We start from the raw sequence: 26,119 nt of genomic DNA, 5'->3' as shown, positions 1-26,119 counted from the left end.
AGACAGAACCTGTATATGTGGCAAGGCACAACAGAACAGCAAGAAGGCAAAACTAAAGTCTTATTCAGGAAGGCATGCCCAGAAGCTTTTATGGATTTTTATTGCTCCTGCTTTACCTCAAAATTCATTTTAAGAAAAAATAAAGGTGGACTAGCACCAGTTGCTCAGTGTAGTAGTGCTTAAAAAACAAACCCCTCAAGAGAGGAAGGATGAGACAGAACTTCAATTAAAAAAAAAACCAAGAACTAAAGCCCCAAGAAAGCTCTTATACCTTAGAAAAACAACTGTACACTTTGCCCATTTCAACTATGTTCAGGCAGCATTCAAGGGGACAGAGCATCTCTGATCTGAAGTGGCTGCATGTACATAAACTCATACTACAACACAATTTGGGGATTTAAAGAGTTTCCAAAGGAGGGAGATCAAGACGTCAATATTGTGTTTAAAACGACAAAATGAATTCCTCATAGTTACAGAAGCTTCTAAACAGAGCAAATACCAGCAGAAAAGTGTGTTGTGGCTGTTTGCAGTTTGACAAGTTTCCAATACCTCTATTTCCTATATGCAAGCTTGGAAACAGCAGAATAGTTTGGGCATTACACTTTGGGAATACTAAATGTCACTTGTGTCCCTAAGTCGTTCCTAAGAATGACCAAAGATCATTTATAGCATATTCAGCAGTTTCAAATGCAAGTTCCCTAAAGTCTGCATTGGGCATCAATAGCTGAGAGGTGCATGTGGAGCAATGGAGTGAGCTTGCTGCCACTGCTCTCAAGTGGCCCCACTGTGACACGGACGTGGCTCTGTGGCGTTTCCAGCACCAGTGACCCTGCTCAGCCACAGTGACTGCTGAGTGATCACGGCTTCGTCTGCTGTCCTCTGCAGCCCTGGCCATTCCCCCCTTCTGAACTTCAGAGCTTCAAAGAAATAACAACTGGATACTGCTGAAAAAAGACACAACACTGACCTTAGAAGATTTCATTTTTTGCCCCTTCCTATTGAAATACTCCTTTCCTTACCAGATCTTATTTTGTACCACAAATATTTTTATGCTTTTCTAAAAGCACGTCCCTGATTCTATATAACAAAGTCAGCATCAGTAGATTTCAGTATGGTTTGTAAAATCAGTTACTCAGTTCTACCACTTTGACATTGTTTAATTAAGTGGATGCACACCTGCAGAAAGCAGAATTCCCAGTTAAGATCAACTATTTTTTTACATTAACATGAATGGTAAGTAAGTATCTGCTGACCAGGCTTTACTGTTATGAAACCTTATGAAGAAAGCGGATGCTGTAAAAGTAGGTACATTCAAAATTGCTGCCATCACAAGCAACCACTCTGCTACTGTTAAATATCAAAACAGCTTTAACTATGGAATATTTAGCACCAACAGCAATTTCTATTTTCAGGTAAGATGCATTCTTCTCTATAAAGTAAAAGAAAACACATCCAAGTTTTGTTCAGGTAATATTTTAATCCATTTTTATTACATGAATGAGGGACTTTATATCAGGAATTACAAGAAGTACAAGCATCTATTTTAAAAAAATTAATATATAAATGTAGAATTATAAATGATTCATATAAAAGGAGCAAATATGACTAGCAAGAAAAAAGTCTTATTTTCAAGTCTGATGTTAACTACCAGTGTTGACAAAGGCACTTTCTTCTCCTGTCTTCACTCATCTGTTTCCTCATTCAACAGTCTGGAAAGATTCATTCTGGTTTTCTCCAATGCCAAAGTTTTTGCTCGTCTTTGAGGCCTCGAACTTGACACTGGGACTGGTTCTGGAATTTGATCACTGAAACACAGAGTGTTTAAGAGTTAGGTAAAAAAGACTAAAACTGAAGAGCTTTTATAGGAACAAAGTTGAAACATGGTCATAAAGAGCAAAAATACTTCTTACCAATTAAAGACTTTTTATTTTTTGAGAATATATTGCTATTTTCAAGTGATATAGCAGTATCAGTAAAGATAACCACGTGATAAGGAGTTGCAAAATCAGCAAAATTAGATGGAATCAAATTCCCCCAAAATTAGATGGAATCAAAGCAAACACATCAAATAGGCAAATGGGAGAGACTGACCCTGGTCACAATAAAGTCCACAGAAAATGGATTACTTGCTTAAGAAAGATTAGAACACAGCTGAAAAGTACAAAGATAATGTTGTTGTAATGATTATATCCTGCAAAATCAGAAGGGAACAGATCCATTGTCTATATTCACTTTTCAGTCATTTCTAGATGCTTGTCAACTATGTGTTGGACAACAAGCAATGAAACTGTGAGGGGAAAAAGGATTTAAATTTAAAACATTTATACTTCCACAGAACAAATTTAAAAAGGCAGAAAAAAATTAACTGGAAGAAGAGCAATAATGTAAACCAATGATCTGAACTTTTTCAGCTAGAATATCTATTAACACACAAAAGGTACATTCAAAAGTACCAGTTCAAAGAAATTTTTTTCCTTAAAATATTATCAGTGTTTTTGGAGCAGAGAATATCAAATCATATATGTTTGGGAAAGAAAAACATTTGAATTAAATTTCCTTGCTAGAACAGACATCATAGTTTTGATGGTGGGGAGACAAGGATTTACCTTTCAAGACCACGTTTTACACTTGCACCAGTTTTTCTTCTGCTCACAGACCTCACTTCTGACGCTTTCCGCTGTCCTAAGTATAAGCAAAAGTCTTTTTTCATATCTTCATATCATTTATTTTCTTAAACTAGTTCTGTATCTACTTTTCTTCAGTGTTTGAAATGGCATCTAAACATAGAAATATGCAGTCTACAACCAAAACCCCACAATTTTCTCCTTCTCACAGAAACAGCTGTATGTTACTGTCAGTGGCTGTGGCTGGGTTATCTGCCAGCCTGTAGTCAGTCCTTTCTTCTTTTCTGAAATCTCTGTTATTGGGAGAGGCTAACAGCACAAAAATTTCCAAAGAACAAACAACTTTAATATTTTAACAAATACAACTATAAATCTACAACAGAGTATGAATGGCTTTCCCATCTATGCATTCACAAAAAGTTAGTATGAAATTATTTTATTAAAAACAACTAATATTGTAGCCACTGTACCTCTGCCAGTTTTGCTTCTTGTGGATCTTAATTTTGCAGTTTCTTTAACTTCATTAACTGGAGTATGAAGAGCATCTTCATTATTTTCTGTTAAACAGAATAACAAATGCAGAACTCATAAATTAAAACTTGATTATCTTAAATACCAGGATTTTAAATTTTGGCTGCTACATTAAAAAGCCACACAATTGAACCTCACTTTTTCTTTAAACCAGAAAGTAGCTAATAAAGCTAACAGGAAATTTAAAATGTCACTCAGCTGTAACTCCACCCCAACAAAGGTCAATAATACATAAACTATTCTTGATGACTGTTTAGCTCCTTCCACTGTGTTGGAAGCTGAGCAAGCAGGACAGAGGATCAGCTTGTGTGAACAGGGACCTCTTTGTGGAGCTCAAGAGGAAAAAGGAACTGCAGGATCTCTGCAAGTTCAGCAGGTCAGGCTTTGCAGGAAGATGACAGAGCTGTGTTCATACGCGTGGGGAGAAGGCACCAAAGGCCAAAGTTCAATTACAGCTGAACGTGGTCAGTGTTTTGTGAGATAATAAAGAAGGACTTTTGACAGTACAGTAAAAACAGGAGAAAATCCAAACAAAACACTGGATGAACACTTGCTGAAGATGGTTAGTCACCTGACTAGCAGAGCTAGAGAAAAAAGCAGAGCCATTCAGTGCTTGATTTGCTGGATTCTTTAATATTACCGATGGAGCTCAGGCTGCCCAGTCCCCTGAATCAGAGGATCAGGAGCATGGAACAGTGATTTTCCATTTGAGGACACTGATAAGGGAGCAGCTCCAAGAGCTGAATGTCTGTAAGCTGAGCATGAGCCAGCAGTGACTTTGTCCAGGGCAGTGACCATTCCCTGCACTCAGCACTGATGAGGCCTCAAACCCCATGCTCAGTTCTGGGCCTCTCACTGCAAGACAGACATTGAGCTGCTGGAGTGAGTCTGGAGAAGGGCAGTGGAGCTGGGGAAGGGGCTGGAGCACAAGTGATATGGGGAGTAGCTGGAATTGCCTCTCAAGTCCCATTACTTCTTATTTCCATAATATCTAAAGAATTCATTGAATTGTACACGTGCTACATCCCTCCTGAATTACCTTCTTCATTGTGAACAGTATTTTCACACAATGTGATGTCTCTTTCCTGTGTCCTTTCAGACAGACCTGTTTCCTCAGTTCTTCCAGAGTGGTTTTTGCCCACATTGGGACCCTTGGTTAGTTTCATATGGAGCTTCTCAATAGCTCTTTGACAAGGTTTATCTTCCACTTTCTGGAGGGCAGACATTTCATGTTAAACACTACTTGAACTTACAACTATTACTTTTATCTATAAAATTTGCTTACTAATAGGATTAGGTGAAATTACTGCACAAAGGATACATTGTGTGATATGAAAGTGACCAGTCAAGCTAAAAGAAGAAAAACTTTCTCCATCAATACTAAGCACTAAAATACCATATTTTTTTCATAATTTGTCTTAAAGAAAACCTGAAAAAAATTAAAGCAACTGGACACAGAGTACAGCTATCACTGGATGATATGCCAATCGTGGATTCAGCATTCTTACCGACATTTCTATATACCATTGTGTTCCTGTGCCACACTTCCAAATTTCAATTTTTAAAATAATAATAAAAGCACCAAAGTAAAACTGCTGTAATCCTTTCCTACTTCATCTTAAATCAAGCATCATTTTCATGTTGGCTAATGATCTTCCCATTATACCATAAGTTTAGGTGTAAAATTTCAGCCATTAATAATTAACTAAAGATAAATTGCAAAACTGCAAGACTCAATACTGAAATTTATTTTAACTTAAAAGTAATAACTACACCACAGTTAACAAAAGAACTTACTGTACTGCAATGTATCAAGTCAGGAACACTGTTTCAAGCTGTTTGTACTGTCTATGGTTTATGCAGTGATATCAGCTCAGATTATTATAAATTATTCAAAAATTAATTTTCAAAACTGTTTAGAAGATAAATTCCAGTCATATGGTCAAAGTAAACAAAAGGCCCATTTTTAGGGGTATCAGAACATTAGCCTACTAATGATTAAAAAAGTAAGAACCATGCTTTTTATGTACTACCTCCTGAATCTCATCGAGCAGCACCAGCAGATTCTCTGTAGAAGAACTACTGAGTTCTAGAAAATTTAAAGCTCTCGCATAAATACGGACATCTGGTGCAGTTGGGTCTGCCAGGATTTCATTGCAAATTTTCATGGCTAAACTATCATGCACTGTTAACTCCTGCAAAGGAAAGAAATTAGGCATCAGAAATTTTGCTGGGGACTATTTACTAGAGACAACAGTGAGAACAATCTCATTTAAACAGTTGGCTAATTTTACACAGCAAACATCTTCCTAAAATGCACTATTTTCAGTACAATCCCCACCTGATTCTTATAAATATCTTCCACAACATAAACAATTAGCCACGTGCAAGTTCCTACTAACATTTTTTTAATTGTAAGAGGGACAGAAAATTTGGGACAGGGGGGAAGAAAAGGGAAGGAAAAGGAGGAAGAAAGTGTCAAGCTAAAAGACTTCATTACCTGAGCAGGCACTCATTTAATCCAACTGCTGGCACTGGGAATCCCACAGAGGCCCTGACAGGTAGCAGTAAACTAAGGGGGAGTAGTTCTTAACCTGACACAAGTGCTACTTTCTGACAGTTTAATGCATTGTACCTGAGAGTCCTGGCACTTCTTGGACTGACATCTCAGTCCACTTGGTCTGGTCAGATCCACTAACAGTTCAGAAACATTACTGACATCTATTTCAGCCAAAGGTGATGTTGCAGGAGCATTTAACAGAGTTTGCAGAGTTGGAAGATAAGCTTCTTCAAAGCACTCCTGGTTGGACCTGTTTCAATGAAGTCAAATATTAGTAGCATAATAAAACAAAATTGAGTTTTTTCTTCCATGATGAAAGTTCACTGACCTGGTACATCAATCAAAGTGGGAGCAGCCAATCTTGGAAGCAACAGCCAGCAAGATCAAGATATCAAAACTGCTTCATAGTACCATTTGAAATTTTAACACTTCCTTCCTCTGAAGAATTTGAATATTCATCCTGACTACTGAAACTGATATATACAGACATGTTCTGTCTTGAAGGACAAGAGAAAAAATTTCCATAAATACATTTCTCTAATTCATTTTCATAGATTAATCTTGGTTTTTGCTCATTCCTCCTTTCTGCTAGCATATTTCTTTGGGGGTACTTCTCATTGTGTAAGAAAGCAAGGAAACTTGGCAAAAAAAGTATGCAGTGGTTAACAGGATTTTTGGAAGAAATACTTGTGATTTTTTTCTCAGAAGAGTTCATAACTCCTGCCAAGCAAACCTAAAAACCTAAAAATCATGTTTCACTTGGTCGTGCAGCAAGTTGTCTAGAAGTGTGGTTCCACAAGACTTGTCAAAACAATTTAACAAGTAAGATGTCAAAAAGTACAAGGTACAGTTGAAGTGAAGCCTTTACTCTTGCTGATATTTCTATTAACTTCCTATTTGAACCCAAATAACTACAGGAGAAAACCAAGAAAGCAAGTAATTTTTTAAAAAGCAGATTATTTGCTGCTGGATTATGGAGCAAAACCAGCTGACAAAAAATCCTTTTGAGCACTACAATTGGCTACAAAAGAACCAAAGCAAGAACTCCCCCTTTCAGCAGCTTTAAGGCTTTATATTGGCTCAAGCATTACTGAAGTATCATTCAGATTATTCCCTGCAAATGGAAAAAACCCCAACATCTGCAATAACACACAGGCACAAGGCAGAAGCTTCTCCTCTTATACTGCCTGCAAGTTTAATACACTATAAAGACATTCCATGAGTAAGAATTGTCCCTATTCCAGCATCTCACATCACACTTCCAACACAACAGATAATTTAAACAGTCAGGATCAAACTTTCTTCCTCAGAGTTCAAATATTTCATTTCAAAAAGTAAGCCTCTTGATTAAATCTGTGACCAGGTGGAAAGATTAACAGAGCAGCACCCAGAAAAAAAAATGGTACTTTAAAATTCTGTGAGAGATCAGTACCAAATTTAGGTATGAGCCTCCACCAAATCTCATTTATTACCCAAATTCTCCTTTACTGAATGGCAACTTTGCAGACAAGTTCTGAATTACACCTGGTATTTAATAATTCACTTCTAATAATACAGTATCTGTCACTGAAGAAAGTAAATAACTCAACTTAAAATGGACCATTTGTGATCCAGGATGCAGACAGTGTTTTGAGACAGAAAAGAAATAAGATTTCCTAACTAAACAGAGATTCTAATCAATGAGCCAGACTAAGACATAGGAATTTTTTCCACAGATTTTTCTGATTTTTGCTTAACACATACACCATGTTATTTTTTCAAGAGCACAATCATCGATGAGATCCACAAGAAATTGCTTCATTTACAAATGACGCGGAAATACATGGGACTAGAACGCTCATAAAAAGAGAATGAAATTCACAGCATCAGATGACATTCACAAATAAAAGATTATCAATGTTAAAAGCTTAAATTGATTACTCATTAGCAGAGATAGTGGAAACATATTAAATCAATTTTTCTGTTACTTTTATAAGAATTTTGAGTAGGGAAACCCCCATTCTATGAGAAATTGGGAATTTTCTTCATTTTTTTTCTGACAACAACAAATACCACATTGCTTAGGGGTTTTTTACCTCTTCAAGAAAACACCCCTTTGTATTACTCCTCTTAATATGGCAATGTATAGACCACAAAAATTTAATTTAATTTGTTTTGAAAAATAGGTAAGATAACTTAATTTAGGTGTCATAATACACCTAAATTAAAACCTAACTATAAAAAATCAGATAAATACTTTATTTGCTCTAACTTAATAAAACTACTAGCATTTATTGAAAAGTAAGCTTTCAGTAGCAGGTAAAAGGAGATGAGAATTGCTATTTAAGCTCTTATTCCCTTACATAAGCTCTCTACCTCCTTTGTCCACCACCAAAATAAACAGGAGATTTGGATATGCTGTGAATTTAAATTGGAATATTCCTTGGTTCAAAAGCAAACCAAAACCAAACCCCAAACCACAACCCAGCAGCCTGCTGCTTTGATAACTGCTTTTCTTTTGAAGCATTCCTGCTAGCTACTTTTTAGTGACACTTCAAAGCCTACCTGTAGTGCTCAACACCATAAATAAGTAAAGCACATATTTTTAAATTAATTTTATTCAATCTCTTTGAGAAGAGTTTCAATTGTAGGCTTAGGAAAGAAAAACAAAAGGGGAAGCCCCATGGAAAGCCATTAATGGAAAGTCTTCAGAATGGTCACAGGTTGAGATTATGTACTTTCAAAGCAATAGGCATAGGAGAGTGAATTAGATGTCTAAATCTAATTTGCATTTGTGCCATTTCTACTGCAAGACCAAAAGAGGTTCCTAAAGCTGCTAGATGAATGTATATTGTCATCAAACAACTACACAGAGCATTACCTATTTGCATAAGCAAACAAAGGGAAGAACACTCCCAGGCAGTGTCGGAGCCGAGTGTCCTCCTCGGTGACGGGATTGTACCACAGCAGAACGAGACGCGAGAGGAGCTTGGCACTGCTCAGCCTCCCAGAGAACATCAGCTTGGCAATGCCCTCTGCAGCCTCCGTCCTCAGCTCTGAGAACTGAACAGAGAGCTCATCACAGACCCCATACCCCAACCAGCACGCTTTTCACTAGTACTGCACTGCAATAGCCTCTACCCTGTCTTACCAATCACTTCTCTGCATTCACATATTTCCACCTGCAAACAGAATGCAAAGCTGCTCAAGGGTAATCTTAGCCTGAACCAGTGACAAACTTGTAGCCATTTTCTAGGACAGGTATTTTAAGAATAGACCATTAATTTCAATTTGCATCACATAACATTCCCAGGCAGCCTAATGGGATGATAAGCCATCTGCAAAAATAATTTTAAAACAAAGCTAAGGCAAATTTTATAATATTCCTTACCGTGCTGTCTAAGAAGCCAGAGAGAAGCATCAGAAGGCTGTGAACGGTGGCAGTCTCTTCTTCCTCTATTGTTTCACTTTCATCCTCACCATTTTCAGTTCTAATGTGTGCACTTTCACTTTGAAAGTCATTGCCTCTTCTGGTTTTAAAAGGCTCAATTCCAAACAGTATTAGTAGATCAAAGATCGCCTTTAAAGCACTGAGCTTTATCTTTATGTTATCTATTTGCAACACCTAGGTTTAATAAGGAAAATAAACATATCATCTTCCAGTAGACCACCAATTGAAATGAGGCATAGTAAGATTTTTCCTTTAATAAGATTGGTTATTTTGGGAAACTTTTCATAATATTTGAACCAATTTTCCAACTTTAGGAAGGTGTGATACAAATTTAAACCCGAATTTATAATACAATCTGAGAAATAATTTATTAAGTCACCTATGCAATTTGCACTACATACAATCAAATTAATTTCACTCATGGAGTGAACATCCATGTATGAGATGTAATTTTATTGTTCAACCCATAAACAGACACTGGACAAACAAAGTCTATTTGCCTGTGGTTGCTGCAGAGTGTTAGGCATTACAGAAATATAGTTAAACAAAAGAACAGCTTAATTAAAATCATGGTATGTAAAAAGACAACAGAGACCAAGAGAGTGATAAAAGTCAAAGTTACAGAGGTTACTATATGTATTATAGTTCAAATTACATGCAAGTCAAACCATGCCTCTTGGGTTAGCCCAGAGATTCTACATCTATTTAGTCCAACACCCTGCTTCTGATTGCAACCCACACAGAGATTGTGGGATTTACAATCTGCAGAAAGATTGCTTAACTCAAAAATTTTAGTTACTTAAGTAACTGAAATCCTCTCCAAACAAACTTTTTTTTTAATGTGACATACTCAAAGCCAAATTAAAAACAATAGTAAATGTTACTTTTTTAGGAACCCAAAGTTCTCCCACTATGACTACAACTCTACTATCTTGTCTGAGCCAAGCACATCAGTTCAACTCTTGTTGTCATTTCTCCAATGTCTGCCTGAACACACTCTTAGAAAAGCACAGTTGCCACCCACATTTCCCTCAAATCCAGGGTCAAAAACCAGGGTTAACAAGTGTCATATTGGATATAATTAGCTTGGTATCACAACAACCACAAGGCTGGGAACTGTGGATATTACAGCATCCAACACACTCCATGTTCACAGATGTTTGGCCATGCTATTGTTTTGTTGGTTCGAATATTGCTTTATCCTCTAGTTAACAACTCTTCCTCAATCCTTAATATAAACATATTAATTACTCAGAATTTAAATCAGACACCCAGTATCACAGGAAGTGTGCAACAGAAGTGTGAAAACCAGACTCATTTTTAGTTTGGTTTCCCAAGGAAAGCTTAGAGAATCCTACAGCTTCTCTTTGCTGTATTGAGTAACAAATTCAGGACGGATTTCACCCAGATTTGGAAGAGAAAGTGAGACCTTAAGGATAAGGAATTCTTAGAAAATTTTAGGACAACAGGTGACTTCACAAAGGTAAAACATGCCACTACCAAGATAAACTGAATTTTATCAGACATCAGAAATATCTACAGGAAACCATACTCTCCAGATCTTCAGAAAATGAGGAATTACTGGGTCTCAAAGAACATTACTATGTATGACAGCTTGTTAAAGATACAAGACTAGATTTATTTACTAAGTCACAAAGACTATAATTTCACTTCTTATCAGATATTTTACCTGTAACAGCAATGGAAGCTGTTGTTGGGCAAGTTCTTTGTTCTGAAGAGTACAGCAGCCCAAACACAGAACTGCCATATTTCTCACAGCTGGGTGGACATTAATTACACCTGGAAGTATCTGAAAACAATAATATTAAACTTTATAGACAAAATACATAAACTGAAAATAAAACTCTGACTACTAAAATATATTATCCTGAAATTAGAAATAATTTATTTTGATACAGTATTAGAAAATGGCAACTATCAAATACTCTGTTTATCTAGATATAAACAGAAGCAGATTGAATATGTTGTTTGAAATCAGCAAGAAAATAATGGCAAAAGTCACATGAGTGTTTTGCTTTGTGTTTGTTTTTAAAAAATACTTGTTTTCAAACAAAATTGAGTTGATCACTCTGGGAAACAAAAAAACCAACACACAACAAACCTAAACATCTCTTCATAAAAGACATGAATATTCTTGCAGAGAAACCATGCACAGTTCCAAGTTATGAAATACAGATGCCACTTCGATGTACTTGCAATAGTTTTGAGGACACAATTGTAAAAATCCACACAAAAAACCAGACTAGATACAGTATGAACAATGCAATGGCATCATTTAATATTTTTGCATTTACTATTCAAGCTCAAGTTATTTTGCATTCCTACATACCAGAGATTGAATGATTTCATTAATGGTTGGACTGATGCCTTTAGAAAGAGACATGATCTTCAGAACCTCGTAGCACATCATCAGACACTTCAACAGGGTTTCAGGATCATTCTTCAAGTTGGCCAGGGAAAAGAGAAAAACACTATTAATACAAATGGTGGCTATGATAAGAATGGGGCCACTCATCAATTTGACCCTACCCAAATAAACTTTTCCTGTCCACTACACATGTGTTGTGCAAGAATATTAGTCATCATCTGTCTGTAAGCTATGATCAAAATTATTTCCTTTTTATATTTTCAGTTAGTTAAGAGTAAAAAGAGTAAGAACAAGACTGCAATTTGTTTTTTCTGGAACATACCATCAGCTTCTATACAATTTATCTTTTGTCAGAGCATACTATTGGCTTCTATAATTGCAGAAGAAGAATACTAATACCATCAATGTTTGATTTCAATTTTTAAAATGTATTTTAGACAAGGCCAAGCTACACTTTCTTTTAAAATTAAGAATAAATTTTAAAACATAACCAGCACTTAAAAATACAGGAAGGGAAGAGACCTTCTCCACACGCATTTCTTTAATTTCAGGTTGCTCTGCTGCTTTTATAAGATCATTTTTTGTCTGTTCCAACTCAGTTATTTTCTCTTTTAATATTGATGCTCTGTTAAAATCCTGAAGAGTAATGCATTCTTCCAAAGCTTGTTTTGCTTCGAAAAGCTTCACTTTTATTTCAGCCAGCTGAAATACAAAGTAAAAAGAAAATGAACATAGTAACTTCTGTAGTATTAGCCAGTGATACCCTATTGACACTAGACAATGTTAACCTACTATGTAAAACTCTGGATGATTAAGTTTACAAAAATATTTTTATTATTAACTAAAATCTCACCTTAAGCTCCCGCTTTCTTATTTCAGCAGCATCAATAGGCTGGTCAATTGCAACAATTGGCTCACGAACTTCTGATATAATTTCTGCAATCTATTGTCACAAACAGTATATTAGTGCCATTAATTGCAGTTCAGATATACACTAAGCATTTCACTTTTCCAAATTTAAAATGTTATCTTTTTGAAAAAGTATTCCACATCCATGCAGTTTCTCTTATCAGCTGGTTCCCTGTAAATAATCCTCAATTTGAAAACACAATGTTTCCATGAGCACATTTCAATCCCATTTTTTCCCATCCAGCTGGGTAAGCAAGAAACAAAAAGACCTTAAGCACCTATCTGAGTTAACAGGAATGAAGAGAAATATGAAACCCTGAAATCTACATCATCCTCACTTTGAATGTTTTTGTCAAAACACTTTGCATCTAATACAATAAAATATTCTGGAACAGGCCGCTGAAGTGTAACAGGTTCCTAGTGTGAGGACTGCATTTACAACACCAGTCACATCTTTGAACATAAAGCTCTCTAGAAAACCACAAAATGCAGCTATGCCTAAAACCAAAATGACAAACAACAACAAAAAAACCCACAAAAAAAAAAAAAAAAAACCAAAACAAAACAAAAAAACCCACCCCAACAAGCCAAAAAAACGCAAGAGGGAAGGAGACAATATTTAAATACTGATATTTCTTTTACAATGTTTGATTTATGGGAAAGATAAAGACTAGAAAACAAGCTTTTACAGTTACTTACAATTTGAATCCTTCTGTCCTCATCCTTAACAATACTGAGCAATCTTTCAACAAGCAGAGGGATAAGTGCTGCTGAAGTTGAAGGTAAAATGAGAATCTTTTGTAAAATAACTAGCAGGTGCTTTCTGGATTAGAGGAAAAAAAACCAGTGATTTCTTATTCAAGCAAATGGAAGACATAAGAGTTACTATCCTACCAACTCGGAGATATTGTGATGAAGATTTCATAATACAGTATGAAACTTTTCTCCATAGCTACATTAACTGCCAAATGTATTTTCTTACTTAGCAATGTTTGTCTTTTACTGATTTTACCTGTTTTCTTTTGATTAGAAAATGCTGAATTTTTTAATCATATGTCTCTACTGTCCAAAGAAAAGTCATACCAGCAGAAACAGTATCAATACTGCAGAATGCTTTCATGGAAAATATCTGACTGAAAACTTAAAAAAAAAAAAAGAAAGAAAAATACAACTTAAACTACCCTGCCAGTCTGGCACACACTGACACATTCCAGTGAGAGTTTGAAATTACTGCTGTGTTTATAGTATCATAACTGTAAGTTTTCACAAAATACTTGAGATGGTATGAATTTTCAAATTCATTTGCTCTTCTTAATTCACACCAAAAGACTGTTAAAATTATAAGAATGACTCAGTTAACACAATTTAGCCTGGCATCTAAGATATTTGTAGCCTTTTAGGCCTTAGCAGATTATAGCTTAAAAACATAAGAAACAAACATGTTACTTGCTACAAGTCATCTGTTCTGAAGCAATACATTTTTCTCCCTTTATTTTTTACATACAATACTCCAAATAAGAAGTTTTGTAATTTCATAATCTCAATGATATATTACAAAAACAACTGAATTTCTTTCCCCTAACAATGCTGAATCAGAATTAGAACTTACATTTCCATAAAAGTAAGCAGACAATATGTGGCACAATGTTGGGACCAATTCTACTAAGGAGACTGCTTTCTATTCCAGCTAGCATTAGAAATGTATTTTCTCTGCTGGATCAGGTTCTTTTCCAAGCAGAGGTTCTATACCTGTCCTCAGGCATGAGTGTCTTAAGCTCAGTAACACAAATTTGATATTTAAGTTTACCTTCCTCCCTCTTCCATGGTATCCATGCAGCCTATGATTAGAATCAGTTGCTGGCCTATGAATTCTTTTGTCATCAGGTTTTCAAAACAATTAAAGTCTTCTTTTTGTTCTTCACTGAGAATTGGCATATTTTGAAGATAACTGAATCCAAACAGAAGAGATATAATTACATTCAGGTTCACTGTTGGACAGTAATAAATAAGTAAATAAATAAATACACTCCAAACAAATCCAAATATCCACTCCTGCTCCACCCCAATAAAAATCCCACCACTTCTGTGTCCTGTAAAAAACAAGTGGTTATGTTAGGTACAAACCTTAAAAATTAATGATTGTGTTCTTTTCATGGATTATTTTTCATGAAGTTATTTATACCAAATAATGTACAGTTTCAAAATAATGCACTTTAAATAAAGAAATCCCTTTTGTGAATGCAATACAATAGGAAACATGTGATTTCAGTTCTGTAAAAATGCATAAAGGTAACATCTTAGGAACAAATGTATAGATACACCATTTTTCTTACTATTTTCTGCATATTTAGGTATAATGTATCTTTTACAATTTCAGAATTGTTATATTGCCTACAAGACAAAATACAAGAAAATCATGGAAGTGTACAGTGATGTCTTAATCTGATTAAATATGTCATCACAGAATAATAATCTGTTATCAGATACATTCAGCCATATAGCATGGAAAGTGCAATCAGTTTGTTCCATTTCTTTTTTTCTAGACTCAATTGTTTTTTTCTAAAAATTTTATCTATCAGTGGGAGTTTGCATGTTCAGAAAATCTGAAGTGAAACATCAAGTACAAAATTCAATATCATAAAATACAATTCAAATACTGACATAAGCTGTGGAAAATACACTTTTTTCTACCTCAGCTTTGTAGATACTTTTCAGTAAGAGCTTGTTATTTTTAGCAAATTTTTACAATTTCTTCAAATTTAGGACAAAAAACTTCACATGTAACTACTATTTAAGAAGATCTGAAATGAAAATTGTTTCTGATCACTGAATAATACCTGCAGCAGGTAACAGTGCATATGGAAATGCAGCTCACAATCTGCTCTTTCCTGAAGTCCCAGTGACCAGCATGTTCCTGCTCCTCCTGACCAACACAGGGCAGTGCACAGTTGTGCACTGTACACCAGAAACTGAGAACTGAAAATCATACCTGAAACAGCTCAGCAATGAGGGCTTTAACAGTTGATACCATAAACAATTACTAGTAAACCTGATTAATTTTAGCCTCACCCTGAAGAGTAGTGTAACTGAAGGCACTTTGAGTAAGACTAGATGAAAACAGAACAAATGTTCTCTGAAAGAACAGATTTTTTGGAAAATAAATGTTTCATGGACTGTAAAATGAATAATGAATGAATAAATTTATATCCACCAGACTGGATATACATTTCCAAACTAAGGAAGCACAGATGTTTCTTTTATTAAATGTTTATGAAACATGTTAACACATTCCACACTGAAAAGTAGCAATGACTTCTGTAATCACTACCAGTATGCTACACCCAGTGCAGTGAGAAAAGAATATGCATATTTTTAATTGGAAACATCCATCAATACAATGCATTTTTCAGCAGATCTGATTTATTATCATTTCAGGAAGGTACACTGTTTTACAGGTACAGCACCTCAGTTAAGATTTCCCAGCATTATCCATGCTCAGAAGCAAACTCTGTTCAAAATTTATGTTAAGACTAAAGAATCCCATGAAGACAAAAAAAAAAAAGCCAAGAAAACCCCCAAACAAACAAAACAAAAAAACCAATCAAAACTATTACACTAACACCCCATCAATAAAAAACCAATTGCCATTCTTTGCTTGAATAAAAACATTGCATGAACAAAACATTCATTTCCATCCTCCTGTGCCCTCCAGTTAAATAACTGTTCTGTAACTGCTCATTTGGCAGCTCTGTCACTGCCTTCAAACATAAGTTTTTAGGAAGCATGCCTGCCTAAGCAGGCAAAAGAGAGGGAAGTTTCAATTCAAAAATGCTTCTCTTAGGGACAGCAGCAAAATTTTACTTTATTTTCACAAATGACAGCACTGGAAGAAGTGTCAATTTCTGCAAGCTTGAAAAAAATCTCTCAAAAATCTTTTCAAAAAAGCAAAGAAATGCTAAAATCCCTGTTCAAGCACAGCTTTGGGTTTGAAGGATACCTGAACACTTGAATAAAATAAATATTCTCTAATTTAAAAATAAAAATCTACTTTAGTGGTAAGAGATTCATTTTTAAATGCAATGTACCTCAATAAATAATCTGCATATATAGCTGGTTCTGGCAGCACCTCTTCCAATAAAACTTCACCTTCTTCACCTTTTGATTTTAGATATTCACAAAGACATCTCCAATATAACACATTCTCAGCTGTTAAATCCTCCACTGGAATCAGCTTTCTAAACAAAAATTAAAAAAAAAAGCAACATGAAGAGATGAATAATAGAGTCTGAAACAATAAATACACACAAGTATTAGAAAATAAGAAATAAATATTATTTCCTAAAATGCAAATAAAACTCCATCAAAGGTATTCCCCACAGAAATAGTTAGAGATTGAGAAAAATAACTCCCTGTCTCTTGAGGACACAGCTCCCCAAGCCATTCACTACAGTGCCCTTCTCAGTGTTGTAACTCAAGGCTGCTCACACCAGTCTGCAGAAACACTGTGCCCAACCCTTCAGACCTCCTAGAGCAACCAGGCAGGTACTTTATGAAACATTGTTATCCCTGCACAAGTCTGGAAAACTGAACACCACTAATCCACAGAAATGCAAAACAGCATTAAAATATTTTTTCAGCTTCTCTGAATTGTTTCTTCCATTCTTAACAGAAGATCTGGAGACAACAGTGGAGCAGCAATCACAGTATGTCAAATACAAAATCTAATACAACTTTTTCTCAGCAACTCTGTAAGCTCCTCATCCACCTGCCTTCATACACAGATCATCCATCATGAGACCCCCACTCCTTTTTAGATCCATAGTATTTTTCATGCCAAGCATGGAAATTAATCTTCGTTTTTGAAGCAGAACATTAAGTTCTGCATTAATTCTACCTCAAAACAGAAAAGACTCTGCAGTGGTACTTTTTACTCCCTTGAATCCCATTTTACTTACAAACTATCAGCAATTTTGGTTTTGCTTTAGATTGCTCACATACAAAACAAACAAAAAACCCAGCCAAAAACACCCAAGGCAACATGTAAATGAAAACTGACCTTTTGACAGATTCTCATTAATCTGACAGGTCTTTATTTAAAAGTAAATTTAACAAACAGAAATCACAGACTTAAACAATCTAACCATTTATCATTCTGATACTCCATCATTCAAGCTGTACTCAGAAACTTCATACAAAAACAATCCTAGTGTTTTCCATAAATTAAATTAATGTAAGCTTCATTATAAACTGACTAATTTGACTTACTTTTCAAAATGTCATTAGTCTAAGAGATCTGGTACTTAAAAAATTCTCAGCCCAGTTTTTCAGAATGGAAGCTTCATTTTGCTCAGGACCAAAGTCAGATCAATCAGAACGAAAAGATTTTGAAGTGTGGTAGGAGTCTAATCTCAGATGATGAAATTAAGTGACAAATTGTCACTGATTAAAAAGCAAGAGCAAAATCTTTGTTATTATGGGAGAAAATGCACAGTATCACATGAAGTGCCTTGCATTCTGGTTAGTAGCAGGAGAGATGTTTTGAAATCAGTAGATGCTACATGCACTGCACTCCAAAGCTATAGATGTGGGCCTGTCTGGCTTTAAAGAGCATCAATAATAGTGAAATAACTTTCTTACAGAGGAAACGGGCCAGTATCTTAAGAGGTTAAATGAATTTAGTTTTATATTCTCATAGAAAACACTCATCTTTTGGAAATGAAGAATGCTCTGCATACCTGCTATCAAGGTTTTTACAGCTCTGAACGATGTCATGAAGTGGAGATAATGAAAACATAGCATTTAGTACTGGGATGGCCACTTCTGGGCAGTTTTCTACATCCAGTCTATGGAGCAATTCTAAAACATCTCCTTCAGTGAACTGTAACCAGGCTTGAAGTAGCTTCTTCCTCATTACCTCCTTAACAGCATCTAATAATACAAGAATTCAAACAGTTTAAAACAAAGTTTAAAAAATATCAAATTTTAAACATACTTTCATAAAACATTTTTCTATAGAAGTCTTTTTGCAAAAGAAGCTATTATACAGTTAAACTTAAGATTACCTTAAATAAAGAAAAACTCTGTTGAGCAAGAACTACCTGGGGTACACCCTTTTTTTGAGGCAATGTAATTTTGCCCTCACAAGGAATTAGAAAAAAAACCTCTATGCAATAAACTTTTACATTTAAAGACAGCATCTCAACCCAGAAAACCTACAAACCACAAACTCCTGTAGAAGAAATATCCAAAATCAGAATCACAGAATGGGTAAGACTGGGAGGGACCACAGTGGGTCATCTGGTGCAACTTCCCTGCACAAGCAGGGCCACCCCAGAGCACATGGCACAGGGCTGCATCCAGACACTTCATGAATATCTCCAGTGTGGGAGACTCCAGAACCTCTCTGGGCAACCTGTTCCAGTGCAAAGTCACCTGCACAGTGCAGAAATTCCTCCTTGTGTTCAGGCAGAACACCGTGTGCATCACTCTCTGCTCGCTGGGTCTTTTCCTATTGCTTGGCAGCACTGAGCAGAGCCTGGCTCCATCCTCCTGCCACCCTCCCTTCACACACTGACAGACATGGATGAGCTCCCCTCCCAGTTTTCTGGAGGCTGAACAGGCCCAGCTCCCTCAGCCTGTCCTTGTAACAGAGATGCTCCAGTCCCAAACATTCTGCATTGGTAAGCATTGTTACATACTTGCTCTGTTTCAGGAGTCACCACTTTTGGAGGCAGGATACTACATGAGAATTGCCATACAGAATTCTCATGCTATTTCAATTATGGGAATGGATTATGAAGTTTACATATGATACATTAACTCCCTACTCACCACTGCCACAAGAAACAATTCCTGGATCAAGAGGTGCTATTTAATCAATGAAAAAAAATTTATGGGAACATCCAGAATGTATACATCTTTAATGCATTCACCTAGAATTAAGCAGGGAAGTTGAACAGCTAAGTGTCTGGTGGAGATAAAAACATAATAACTAAGGAGCAAAACATTTTTGCTCTTAGGCTCTTTCAGAAAACAATATCCAGTATAAGGGAAACAAAATCCCCACACACTGACAACATCCATCTCTCCTCTTATATGTAACTCATGATAATAAATGCTGCAGTTAAATATAGTTTACAGTTCAAAAAGGACTGTAAAAAGGCCTTGAAAAAGCTAAATTACAATCCTAAGGATAAGAAACCTCTCCAAGAAGGTGAAAAGCATAAACTAGTAGAATAAAGTACAATGAGAGCTGAACTCACCCTGAAAAGCATAACTAAGCAGAATGTGCATTATGTACTCTACATCTTATCTAATTATAAGTCCTTGTTCTAAAGCCAATATGGAAAAACATCCAAAATTTCAGTGTTGGTACCTTGAATGAGCAGGTTCCTCACTTGTTACCTCAGGAGTTACCCAGATAAGCAAATTCAATAGATACATATATCCTTCACAATAAAGATATATGTATCCTTCAGAGCTACAGGATTTGCAATACAGAATTGCCAATGTGGAATACAATCCTACCTGGCCAGGAACACGTGACATCAGTCAAACTACACACCCTGGCAGATGTTACATACCCTGTGATTCTAGATGTCAAGAAAAAGTCCTCAACAGCTGGGATGTAAAACCATCCTAAGGTGGAGACAGACACTAAGAAAGTATCTGTCCTGAATCATAAAAGAAGACACTTCTTTATGTTGAATTCATCACTGTCACCAAAAAATAGGTCACATAGAAAGGCTGTACTTTTCCTTTAAAGGAATACAACAGATATTTGTTCCTGACAAGTGAAGGATCACATGAAAAGTTTGGGAAAGTAATTTCCTCCCCAGTTTGGAGAGATTACTAAAAGAAATGCATTCATCCTAAGTATCTCTGACAACCAAGGATTACAGGGGGAGTGGGGGCAGCCAGCAGACATGCAGCAACTAGTTAGATAAAACAGAAAACTAGTGTATCAATAAGACACAGTAATTCAGAACATGGGTTTTTCAGTGCTGGACTTCAGAAACAGAACATGGCAAACTTCTGTAAGCTACTACAGACCAATTCAGCATAGGTGGGGCAAAGTGACTAAAACCTCCTCTACAGAAGGAGGTGGTCTTTTTAAGTGTAGTTCTATACAGCATAAAAAGTTCTATACAGCATAAAAAAGGAGTCAGCTGATTGTCTCTTCCTTTCCTGTCAAGAACAGAATATGATCCCCAAAAATAGCCAAAAATAAGAGCAGATCAATAAAAACACATGCATGCACAACACACCTTAAAGAGCTCTAGTACCCAGTACTTCACTCTTGTTTTGTGAGTGAATATCCACATAGATCATAATTCTCACAATTCCCAAGCAGCACATCATTCAGCAAGGGAAATTCTCAGAGTAAAATTCAACTTAGTGCAGGCTTTTCAATCAAAGCAGGGGGACTACACATCAGCACTCAGTAAAACTGGTTAGCTTCCATTGTGAAATTCATGCATACAATTGCTGCAGCTGGGGGAAACAAAAACACCAAAAGGGAGTTCTACATAGGCAGGCCAAAATTGTCTTGCTCAGATGCAGGTGATGTTTTCATCTTTTGTCAATACCATGACACACAATTATGGGTACATTCTGAATGGCTCTGTCTGTAGAGTGATACAGTACAAAAGACATTAAAAAGAATAAAGCTGCCCCATGGTGAAATGCATAGGGTCAAAGATTCATTAAAAAAAAAACCTCAAGCTAGTTAAACAAAAAATTAACCAGCTGAGAAGATTTCTCTCTGACAGCACATAGGAAATATTTTCAAACTGATATTAATGTTCATATTTAAATTATTTAATACATTTATTAGTTCCAAAAATATCTGTAATGTAACATTTCTGAATACACCAAAATAATTAATTTTTTTCTAATTCTGTGTTTAATTACTTTTTTTTTTTTTAATTTTAATAGCATTTGGTCCCATTTTAAAGCTCACTGGCTTTCAGGTTCTTTGAAAGTGCAATTCTTTTCTGGTTTGTTTACTATAAAGGGCCTGGAAAAACAAAGCAGCAAACAGATTTCATGTGTCTAAACACTTCCTGGTACCTCATTAATCCCTTTGGGCTCATTATTGCCATCACAGCTTCTGCATACAGCACCCCAACAATTTACAATCAGAAAGTATTCTCTCTTAAACATTAGTATTAAGATGTTAAGAAACTTTATGATCTCTTACCAGATCTGTCATTAAGTCCTTGTTGCAACAATTTAACTCTCTGTGCTATTGTCAGAGCTCTCATGTGAACTTTTTCAGCCAAAACCTTGAAAAATATTAAGACATTAAAATACATTTCCACATTTGATAACAAATGATCCCATTACCTACCTATGGTTTTACACTTAAGAGTTTTAACCATCCACATGAATCCTAAATCAATAGAAACCTCTAATATCTATAACCAACAGTACTGTACCAACAATTAACTATCAGATCCTTGTGCATGGAAGAAAATGTAAAGTAAAATAAACAAGAAAATTAACACATAGCTTAGAAGCTCATCAGCTCTGCTTGAATGCAACACCTGGACATGAAAATTATCCTCTCTCTTTAATGTGAGCAAGGTGATGAATACCTACAATAAATTACAGAACTAAGTACTTTTCTTAAAAAGTTACTAACACAGAGATTCAGTTGAAAAAATCAATCTAACCAAAGATTTAAAAAGCAGAAGACAGTTCTGTGTGAAAAAATTGAACACTTTGTTTCAAGATCTCCCATAAGATGCCTGCATAAGAAACAGACATGTTAGCATATTTCTTACCTCTGCATGCAAACATGAATAACGGTTGGTACTTCCCAAAATTGCAATACCAAAACCATGCCATTTTTCACTACTGCTGTGGTCCTAACATCCACTACATAATACCAGAGAAGCAAATTTGCTTCAATGACAAAATGCATAGAGGAAAAACAACTGACTGCATACATAATTGATACTGTTACTACCTGATCTTCAACAGACAAATTCTACCACACAAGTAAATTCCATCAAGAAAGTTCTACAGTCGAGTTCAGCAGTTTTAACTAGAAAACTTGCATTAAATCACCCCCCTCAAAATTTTGGTCAATGAAGTATTGAACTGATCTTAGTGGTAAGTGAAATATAATAAAAGATGTCAAGCCTTTTTCCTAAGTCAGCCTTTGAAATGAATGGTAAGTGAGCCCAGTTACCTCATATGCCAGCTTTCTGACAGCCTCCTTCACATCCATGGTGCGGCCTACAATTATGGGCAGAGTCCTCTCTGAGGGAGCGATACACGACAGCACCGCACGTCTCACATCTGAGTTGGAATCATTTTCCAGCAATGTGCTATAAACTGAAAATAAAATAGTCATCATAATGCATTCATATAAGTTTGAAACATTGAAAAACAGAAAATATAAAAAAATAAAAAAAAAAAAAAACAACAAACCAGCAGCTGTTACCAAAACCCCTCCCCTGCAAGATTTTAAGATAACTACATGCTGAGCTATGATGTCAAAAGAAACAATATTTGTAATCATAAGTAAGATCTTCAGGTAACAACTCCAAAAATATCTGCTCTAGATCCCACCCATAAATAACCACTTTGTCATTTACTAGCAGAAAAATAAAACATTTCCAAATATTGGCTCTGTAAGACCTCTATTCACTAGTTGTACCTTTTCATTATCTTTTGAAGTAGATCCTCAATTTTTCCTATGAATGGAAAACTGCAATCTCCATTAAGCCTACCAAAACTCTTACAGTAAATCCCTCACATTGCTCAAGCTCTTTTATTATATTCTTGAACCTTATTCAAAATTCAAGGCAACTATAAACTTAGTTTAATCACAGTATACACAAATTCCTCTTGCTCTGTGAGACAATGACTTACTGTGAAATTTATGTGCTTCTAAATAAGTAACCTATAAACATCACATAGAAAATAAAATTTAAAAGAAGCTCCCTTAACAGAAACCCCCAATTCAGTAATTTTTCATAAAAGGCAATATGTAAAGATTAATCAGGGCACAATTTAATTACCAGCTCTGCTGGTACAAATGCACACTGTGTCTACCTTGAGGCAAAGGAAATGGAAACTTTGGCAAGAATGATACAATACACAAAGAAACCCTCAAACATCATCAAGATCCCTGCCTTGCAGAGATGCTGATCTCTTCTAGAAAAGTGATCATAATTTGAGACAACAATAGTTTTTCTCTATCATTTCTACTAAGAGTTTTGTGCTAAATCAATTAACAGTACCAAAGGCTCCTTAGAGGGCAAGAACTGAACAAACATGTTTGGTACCTCCACTCTAGTATCCAACACATTTTCACAAGCCTGCTTCTACATTCAGCCCAGAGCAGCCTGAGCCCAGTATGAGTGTCCAGCAGATCTCTCCTAACAGCTGTCCCTTCCCCTTGAACACACATCTTGCATCCTCCAACTCCTCTAGCAAAGTTTCACAGTTTATGTATTATTACAAGATTACCCTCAAACATCCACTTAGTCAATGATAAAAAAAAAACAAAAAAAACAGCTTTGAAATACTTTAAAGCAATGTAAATTAGACAAAAGAGAAAGATCAATACTACTTACTATTAACAACAGGGCAGGCTTCATCCTTAGGATCTTGAAGTCTTGACAGGGCCAAGACAGCTTGAATTCTCACACTTGGAAATTTATCTTTAAGTCTAATCAGCATAGCTCCATTAATTTTATCAAATAAGTCATCATCAATCTCAGCATTCTCTGGCATATTTCCCAAAATCTTATTAACAAGCTGACAGGTTCGAAACCTCACTGCATGGCTGTTGGCATTGTGAGACTTGGGGAAAGAAAAAAAAAGGTATTTTTATAATCACATTTTTCTCATTTCCATCATAAGGCTATTAATACGCACATCTAACTGCCTAATATTCTACACAATAAATTAAATATGCACTTCTATGTTTCAAAAGCTTTTCCAATTTAATTTGACTTTTCATCTCAAAAAGTCACAGAACTGAAAAGCAATTACAGAATTACAGCCCATTGCCTGGACCAGTGACTGGAAAATCAGCAGTGCCTTCCCAAAGGAAGCAGCACGCTGACCACTGCACGCAGCCTGCAGTGCATTAGCCAGCTTACTGCTCTGCCTCCACAAAACATTAGAAGGAAAAAAACACATTAGCAATTATGGTTAGTTATCCTGATCCATAATCTTACCATGGAAAATCAATAGTTTAGGAAAATGTAATTCTATCTGTGTTCATGCTGTTGGAACTGTTTCTATGTAACACTTGCAGTAAGCAGAAAGAAATAATACACATGCCAACCACAGTTGTATAGAAGATGTTCTAATATTTTTGTTATCAAAGGAAGGGTATAAATTAATTTCCACAGCACTCCCACACTTTCATGCTTATACATATACCTGATAGCCATATAGGAGAACTTTCATTTTTCTCAGAGGCTCAAATTTTGAAATCCAGTTGTTGGATTATTGTGTGTGATGTGGTGGATCTTTTTGTGTTGGGGGAATGGGGATGGTGTTACGTGTCAAGCACTAGCTTTGTTTTGCTTTCACTTTTTAAGTTCTAATTTTTAAGTTTTGTCAGGTAGCAGCAAGTTTTCCCCACTGCAAAAAGTTTCCATTTTCTATGTTAGAAACGTTAGACATTTAAGAATAAATGTTAACTGTACCTCAAGCAGAAATGTAAACACATAATTCAGAAGTAAATTATCTTCTTCTCCCTCCTCACTACCATCTTCTTTCTCCATCTCATAGAATGAAGTAACAAATGCAGCTGCAAAATTGATCACTCGCTCCACTGCTGGTTCCCGCCTGTAGATTATCATAGCATACTTGAGGAAGTGAATGAATTTTTCATTAAAGCTTTCTTTATCATCCAACTGGGAAAAAAAAAAATCAAACCACAACAAAAGATAACTATCCGGTTCATCTTTCAAAGCTGTACCACAGAAAAATAAAGTAAGTGGGCTTACTATTGACAGCTTCCAATTGAATTTAAATTTTTAAAGGGCTACAGCCAGCGGTCGGGGCACACCCGCTATCGTGCCCCTCTCAGTGAGTATTTTGCTATAAATTAATTACACAGCAGGTACATTGCAATCGGGGGTTCCACCCGGCCGACAGATTCCAGGACATCAATCACACCCCGTGCATTATATCCTGTGTCACAGCCACACCTCGGGCATCCCAACACCCTCACACCTTCCCCGGCATCACCAGCACCCGCGGGCAGCTCTCAGGAGACAACTGGGCAGAACAGTTCAGCAGCCTGGCTTTGCGGCATTTGGGTGGGGTTTTTGAGAGAGGGTTGGGGAGTTCTTTTTGTTTGTTTGCTTGTTCTTAAGTCGCGGGCTGTCCTTAGGCACACTCTGGTGCTCGTTTTAGGGGAACACGGCGGGGGCGGCCCCTGCCCCCGGGGGACCAGAGGAGCAGCCGCTGGGGCCCTCAGCTCCCGCCGCGCCGGGCTGCCCGAGGGCAGCCGTACCTGAGCATAAGTGCTCTTCAGAGCCACCACGAGCTTCGCGTGGTTCTGGTGAGGCTTCTGGGCCAGCTGAAAGGCCTCCTGGACCTGCAGCAGCTTCTTTCTGGCTCCCATGGCGGAGGAGCGGCTGCGGCACCGACCCCTCACAGCCCCGCGCACGCGCCAGCAACGGCCGCGGCGTCCGCGC

The 26,119-nt window shown here is 36.4% G+C and overlaps 1 protein-coding gene across 1 annotated transcript; it reads right to left on the bottom strand.

Moving 5' to 3' along the window:
* Positions 1 to 1,508: 1,508 nt before the first annotated feature.
* NCAPG (non-SMC condensin I complex subunit G) lies at positions 1,509 to 26,046 on the bottom strand. The gene is made up of 21 exons (XM_063158058.1): positions 25,936 to 26,046; positions 25,121 to 25,330; positions 24,035 to 24,263; positions 22,642 to 22,787; positions 21,646 to 21,730; positions 18,179 to 18,371; positions 16,529 to 16,678; positions 14,251 to 14,391; positions 13,143 to 13,266; positions 12,388 to 12,477; positions 12,057 to 12,236; positions 11,496 to 11,606; positions 10,836 to 10,955; positions 9,086 to 9,319; positions 8,576 to 8,757; positions 5,791 to 5,965; positions 5,189 to 5,350; positions 4,195 to 4,366; positions 3,095 to 3,181; positions 2,607 to 2,682; positions 1,509 to 1,805 (listed from the first exon to the last, which is right to left on the bottom strand). The coding sequence occupies exons 1-21, from the start codon at positions 26,044 to 26,046 to the stop codon at positions 1,682 to 1,684; spliced, it is 3,102 nt and encodes a 1,033-aa protein (XP_063014128.1). The 3' UTR covers positions 1,509 to 1,681.
* Between the last annotated feature and the right edge of the window lie 73 nt (positions 26,047 to 26,119).

The sequence above is a fragment of the Melospiza melodia genome, chromosome 5 (assembly GCF_035770615.1).
Source record: "Melospiza melodia melodia isolate bMelMel2 chromosome 5, bMelMel2.pri, whole genome shotgun sequence".
Classification (NCBI taxonomy): Eukaryota; Metazoa; Chordata; class Aves; order Passeriformes; family Passerellidae; genus Melospiza; species Melospiza melodia.
This window is presented reverse-complemented; position numbering and strand designations above follow the sequence as displayed.

What these genes read in the sequence shown, in the direction of transcription:
- NCAPG (XM_063158058.1), bottom strand. Translation starts at nt 26,046, where the DNA reads ATGGGAGCCAGAAAGAAGCTGCTGCAGGTCCAGGAGGCCTTTCAGCTG. An exon ending in TATGCAGATTATTTATTGAG is followed by an intron (nt 14,392 to 16,528) that starts GTACATTGCATT and finishes GTTTGGATTCAG; the next exon opens with TTATCTTCAAAATATGCCAA. An exon ending in ACCATGGAAGAGGGAGGAAG is followed by an intron (nt 13,267 to 14,250) that starts GTAAACTTAAAT and finishes CCTCTAATCCAG; the next exon opens with AAAGCACCTGCTAGTTATTT.